We start from the raw sequence: 6,854 nt of genomic DNA, 5'->3' as shown, positions 1-6,854 counted from the left end.
TTTGTGAGGAGACTATAATCCCTGAACAATTTCACAAAGAATATTGCATATAGACAATACACAAATTCGGGATAACTTGGCAGAGTCCGACAATGCGGACGAAATTATTTCACTAAACCAAATTCATATGCGTGTATATAAAGTGTAAAGGGTGATCAATTTAGAGGTATCGAATTTTAAATGGAAATAAAATAACGAAAATTCAAGTTGTGCCTTTCAAATTTGGCCGCAACTGCGATTGTTTTCAATAAATGCAATGACTGTTCTTGAATGACTTCGGGTTACTTTTCAGCCCAAATACGGCAATTTTGCTGATTAACGTAGCCATTAAGCCAAAAGTGGGCCTCATCGATGTACACCATAAATTAACTTGAGCGCTCGATGTACATTTTTCACAGAACGTCGATTTTCGTAATGCAATTGTACGATTTGTAAACTTTGTTGAGGCGTAAGTCTTTCCACGATGAAAAGTCAATAAATACTAAAAAATATTTTATATTTAGTTTGACAGTAATCACGCATGATCTGTCAAAAAAGCTCTATAGGAAAAGGTACCTCCAAGCTGATCACCCTTTACTATATTTTACTTTTCTTGCCACATTATTATATTTTTCTTTCCCTCAGATCGAAACTTCGCTCTTGTCACTTTTTGTCATTTTCCTAAAATCTGTCTTTCACTTCACACTTTATAACATAAAAAGGCACGTATTTATACCAAAACATAAAATAGCGCGCTAATACTCGTATTTACATCTGCATCGGTCCTTTACAATGATTTTCATGTCTGCAAATACGTGCGAGTAAATATACAATAGATAGGTATGGACATATGTAAATAACACTGATTTTTGTAACTTCCAGTTGTTAATATACGAGCACTAGTCACGATTCGCTCCAGCAGTGAACCGCCGCGTTTTGCTGCGCGCATAATGGCACAAAATGGTTGTTGGTCAAGCAGCAGTGGCGGCAGTTCAACCTCGTCGACAGCGCAGGGTCGTGGATTAGCAACGGCTAGTGGTTCCCAAGAGGAACGTTTAGTGGTTAGTAGTGATTTATTTGTGATTTTGCTCAAAATATTTGTTGACTTTGTTTTTTTTTTAATTTTTTTTTTACAGGTTGTAGTTCGCGTGCGTCCCAGCGCAGAAAGTGCCGATCATTGTATTGATGTAATTTCGGATAAATCACTATTTTTCGATGATGGCGGCAAAACTCGTCCCAGACAATACTCATATGATCATGTTTTTAAGGAAACCGATACACAGGTAGATAACTTAACTTTGAATTTTCCTTATGGGTGGCACACGTTCCACGGCTGCACGGTTGCCAAATAATATATATAGTCGCTTTCTAAGCAACTTTATATTTTTCGGAATAGGTGTTCTGTTAAAAACACGATTTATCCTATTATCCTAGTAACTGCCTGTAAAGATAAAGCTACTTTCATATAACATAAGTGCAATCAGCTATTTTTCTACTTCTTAAAATGCACATATGGTAAGTGATTTCTTATAATATATTATGTATATAAAGGGGTTTTCAATAAAAGGGATGAAGATTTCGATTCTTTTAGGTTTCACTATTTTTATTAAATTCGGCTCTTAAAATTTGTATGTGAAAAATTATATCATTTAAATGTCGACCATGAACACGTCTACAGGTAAAATCCGCCAAGCAATCGATTCATGAATGCCTAATTGTTGAGAACGGCGAAATATCGATTCGATGTGGAAAGTTGTTAAGCAAAACTTGGCGCTACAGCAGCAATATTCTCAACAGAACGTCCAGGTTTTGGTCTGCCAATCCTTTTTCTATCCTCGATAAAGCCACTAGAAATTTTTTCACCAACTTTTACTTTGAATTATCCACTCATTGCGACGATTATTTCCACCAAAAAAATTACGAATTTTGCACTATGTTGTTTTTAAAGAACAAAGTTCGCGGAAAAGGTCATAAAAATGACATAAAAAAGTACCGTTTAGGAATTATTCACTACTGACATCTAGGCGTCATTTTTGAAAGACCCTTTATACACATTTATTTGGCCCTTTTATTGGTTGTGTGGCCGAGCTCCTCCTCCTAATTGTGACGCGCGACTTGATATTGATCCGCAAATGGAGGGACCTACAATTTAATGCCGCCTGCAACGGCAGACGTTTTTTTTTTTCTTTATGAGGAGCTTATTCATGGCGGAAATATAATCGGAGGTTTGCCACTGCCTGCTAGGCGCTGCCGATATTAGAAATACACATCAAATATTACATTCAACTTGAATAACTTGGTATAGAGACTATATTCATACTACTGTAAGGCATACCGCCCTCGATATTTTCAGTCGGAGAACCATAGACCGTTAGATCACCAATCCAAGTAATTCAATTTATTCTTCGGTGTATGTACGTAATGAGTATATTTAAGATGTCCTCGATCCGCCATGTAAAGCAACAGGTACAAATAAACATACGTTGGCAGCACTGGAAAAATTATATTCTGATGTCAGAGAAGTGACGAAGACAGCCATTGCCAATCCAAGTTTCTCCTTCAATTTGTGGCGATGTTGCAATACAAACGGAGTGACTTGCAGTCCAGAGCCGCATCAGAAAGGCAGATGATTTTTTTATGAGGAGCTTTAAGCAGATATACGCCGGGAGAGTTATAATTGTCTACTGAAAGGAAAACTCCATAAAAAAACTTGTCCCTTATTTTGATATTTCATGTCTACAGAAGTATTTGAGCCTGTAGCAACAGAAGGTAGTAGCTCACAAAACACGCAAGGCTATGGTGGCGACGTCTACTTTTTCGGTAACTGTATACGCATATTTTTTTGGAAGGATAAAGTCTGCGGGGGCCGCCGTAGCCGAATGGGTTGGTGCGTGATTACCATTCGGAATTCACAGAGAGAACGTTGGTTCGAGTCTCGGTGAAAGAAAAATGAATAAAAACATTTTTCTAATAGCGGTCGCCCCTCGGCAGGCAATGGCAAACCTCCGAGTGTATTTCTGCCATGAAGAAGCTTCTCATAAAAATATCTGCCGTTCGGAGTCGGCTTGAAACTGTAGGTCCCTCCATTTGTAGAACAACATCAAGACGCACACCCAAAAAGGGTGTACGCGCCAATTATATATATATATATATATATATATATACATATAAAGTCTGCGGGAGGTCTCTTCGGACTCACGAAACTCGGTTTTTCACGGGGACGGTTTTATTCGGCACACAAGTGGTGCCCATACTTGCATACGGTCGCAGCGTTGTTCTTAATGCTTGGAGCTTTGTTCGACAAGATCGAATCAATTGTATTCATTCCGTATTTCATATTTGCTTTTTCTCAAACGCAATGTAATATCCCATTCCTCAAAGGATTTATTGGTATGCTCAACAGTGTTTTCAGATGACAAAAATAAGTTAAGTTTTGAAATCGACGGTGCCACTCTTGAAAATTTTTATGGTTGAGGCGATTCCAGGTCCTCGAGAAATTTCGAGATTAATCTCAGTCCTTCTCTGGTAGTTTGTTTATGAAAATTAAACCATTCAAATGTTTTCCCAAATTTTGTAAGTTGATAGCCTGTTGCTCCAGAATTTAGTCAGACTTTAAATCCAGTATGACGGAATGATGAGACCAAAGGCCCAAAGTTTCACATTGGTCAGTTAACGCTTTTCTCTCATGCGTTACTCAAGTTGTTCGCAGACAGCTTTTTAGTGGAGTGCAAACTCTCCTTATATTTTTATAATCGAATTGCCTTTCTATATTCAATTCAGGAAAAGGTTTATAAAAAAACAACGGCTCCATTAGTCAAGGATGTACTCAATGGCTACAATGCCGCTGTATTCGCTTATGGCGCCACCGGTTCTGGTAAAACACACACCATGTTGGGTCCATGCCGCAAGAAAACTACTTCAACGGCTACTGAACGTGGCGCGACCGCAACCTATGACGTAGATGTCAATAACAATGAAAGTGGTCTGATGGTTCGTGCCATAGAAGAAATATTTCAAAATATTGACAACGCACAGAGTAATAGTAGCAAAGTAAGTCACAGTTTCTATACATACATATCTTATTGAATTACTATATAACTTCCTGTAGGTATCCATTTCTTATCTGGAAATATACAATGAGCTCATTCGAGATCTATTGAATCCTGGTGGTCCATTGGAATTGCGCGAAGATCATCGCGGTCAACGCATAACTGTTGCCGGTCTCTCAGAGATCACCACCACTAGTCGGCAAGAGGTCGTATCGTTGCTGCTTAAAGGCAACAAAGCACGCACCATGGAACCGACAGCGGCTAATCAAACTTCGTCACGCAGTCACGCACTCCTCAGTATTACTGTACAAACTAAGACTCCCTTGGGTACAAAACAAGGCCGTTTATTTCTTACCGATCTTGCTGGCTCAGAACGGGCCAAAAAGACAAAGAATCGCGGCAAACGTTTACAAGAAGGTGCGCATATTAATCGCAGTCTCCTGGCGCTGGGCAATTGCATCAATGCTTTGTCAGGGGGAGCGCGTTATGTCAACTACCGTGACTCAAAACTTACTCGTTTATTAAAGGAGGCTTTAAGTGGTAAATGCAAGACCGTTATGATTGCGCATGTTGCTCCCGAAGGCAAGCACCGTGACGAAACGAAGAACACACTTGTATATGCCGACCGCGCGAATAGCATTTCGACGCGCCTACAGAATTCCGTCTACCTTGATGAAGTGAAAGACTTTCCTACCAAGCACTATCAAAACCTCGTATCTGAGCTGCGTGAAGAGGTGACACGCTTGCGCAGCAAAATGCTCACAGAACGACCACGTAGCGGTGCGGCAGCAGTCGCAGCGGCTCAACCAACACGCACCACCGAAGAGGACGAGAAGCGTAAAACAGAGTTGCGCTACTTGCGAGAACAAATCGTGCTAACCTTTAAGCAACAAATGAAACTGCGACGCAAATTGCTCGAGGCTGAAAGCCACCTACTTGGACTAGAGCTAGATGCCGAGCGTCAGCATATGATAATTTCGCATTGGCAAGGTCGCATGGGGAAGCTTTATGACTCACCGGCAGATGATGGTAAGTATATTTAAGCACTAAGTTTGGAGCGTTTATATAACGACACTGCTGTTTTTCTCATAATAGATATAGAATCTGAAGGTGCGATAGCACTGAAGAACGCTTGGGGTGAACTCTCAGCAATCGAGAAGGAGACTCGTCGTTATAAAGAAATACGTGAACGCACTGAGCAAGAGCTTGAATTGTGTCGACAGAAAGGCGTGCAGTTGGAAGATGTAAGCGCTCCTAAGGCAACTTTAAATTTATTTCTTAAAAATCTTTCAACTTGCACCTAATAGGAACTTCCCGAACGCATTACCAGCGATGAAGAACGTGAACTGTTGGCACTACTTTGTCGGGTGCATGAGTTAGAAGCAGATAAAGTGTCTCTGCAAGCCGAACGCCTAGCTCGACAGGCCGAGCTAAGAAGACGCGACCTACAGCTGTTACGCGCCGAACGTCAACGTCGGCTATGTGAAGACATAATCAGCTCACAACGCCGTCTAATTGAAGAAGGTAATGTCGAGCTGCCTGAAGAACTACGCGAACTTTACGGTTTATATCAGCAAGAGATACATGCTGGCGTTGTTACGCCGGCCACCTCGTACGAGCGTAAATTACCGCCTATCTACACAGCGGGGTAAGAGTTTTTGAGGAATTACGGGAAAATAAATATTTGAGTTTTTAATTTTTTTGTTTGAGTGCGGACTTTTCAAGGATTCGAAAGCTTGTTTTTTAACTAATCGAGTTAATGAAATGTTGAATTTTTCTAACTCCTTTTCAACCTAATTCTATCAAGCTCACCACAAACTATCTGACATTAAGAAAAGCGAATTTCATATAATAGCTCTCGCACTTTTGGCTTTCATATTTGAATTCGCTTCATTGTTCCCTTTTTACTTGCAGTTCCGAATCACCTGGCTCCAGCTCCAGCTCAGAATGGTCACCTGGTTCACCTTTGCCACCAATCGACAACCGCGGGCTTAGCTCTTTTCAAGATGGACCAGATCGGCATATGGGACCACTTGTTAATCCACGTTTACCTAAGTTATCAGCGACCACTGCACCGTCTACGCGACGTACTACCTCAATACGCATGGCGACCCAAGGGTCCAACACATAGATCCTGATAACGAACAACCCGAGTACATACAAATTTGCTAAAGACGCAGAAAAAGCACAAAAATGTAAAAATAGTCTAAGAAATACAAACATAAGTTTTTGCTCAGGGAAAATTGAATGTGTACTTTTACTCGTTGTTTTTCATATTATGGCTTTAATTTTAAGACAAAAATCCGTTTGATTTGCAATTGATTATAAACTAATGATTGTAAATTTTCGAATAAATGAGCAGCAAAGAACAGTATGGGTTTTGATGTCCTGTTTGTAACGGTTGAAAATTTGCTTTTTATTTTATTTGTAAAATTTCGCGTATGTGAACCTAATCAGACGATAAGTACTTGAAAATATTTATTCTGCTTCTTAATTGGCACGATAACCAGTTTGACACACCAAGTGAAGCCAAGTCCTTCTCCACCTGATCTTTCCAACGTAAAGGAGACCTTCCTCTTCTTCTACTACCACCAGCTGGTACCGCATCGAATTCTTTCAGAGCCAGACCGTTTGTATCCATTTGGACGACATGGCCCAGCCAACGTAGCCGCTGGATCTTTATTCGCTGCGCTATGCCTATGTCGTCGTAAAGCTCTTACAGCTCATCGTTCCATCGCCTGCGATATTCGCCGTCGCCAACGTGCAAAGGTCCAAAATCTTCCGTCGAATCTTTCTCTCAAATACGTTAGGATGGGAATGATGAGT

General features: G+C 40.5%; 1 protein-coding gene across 1 annotated transcript; it reads left to right on the top strand.

Annotated features, from left to right (window-relative positions):
• Window positions 1-584: 584 nt before the first annotated feature.
• LOC128854864 (kinesin-like protein KIF19) lies at window positions 585-6,394 on the top strand. The gene is made up of 8 exons (XM_054089300.1): window positions 585-800; window positions 862-1,040; window positions 1,116-1,262; window positions 3,760-4,029; window positions 4,088-5,057; window positions 5,124-5,272; window positions 5,336-5,676; window positions 5,943-6,394. The coding sequence occupies exons 2-8, from the start codon at window positions 930-932 to the stop codon at window positions 6,157-6,159; spliced, it is 2,205 nt and encodes a 734-aa protein (XP_053945275.1). The 5' UTR covers window positions 585-800; window positions 862-929; the 3' UTR covers window positions 6,160-6,394.
• The last annotated feature ends 460 nt before the right edge of the window (window positions 6,395-6,854 follow it).

Source organism: Anastrepha ludens, chromosome 2 (genome assembly GCF_028408465.1).
Source record: "Anastrepha ludens isolate Willacy chromosome 2, idAnaLude1.1, whole genome shotgun sequence".
Lineage (NCBI taxonomy): Eukaryota > Metazoa > Arthropoda > Insecta > Diptera > Tephritidae > Anastrepha > Anastrepha ludens.
The sequence above is the reverse complement of the archived record's forward strand: the minus strand, read 5'-3'. Positions and strand labels throughout refer to the sequence as shown.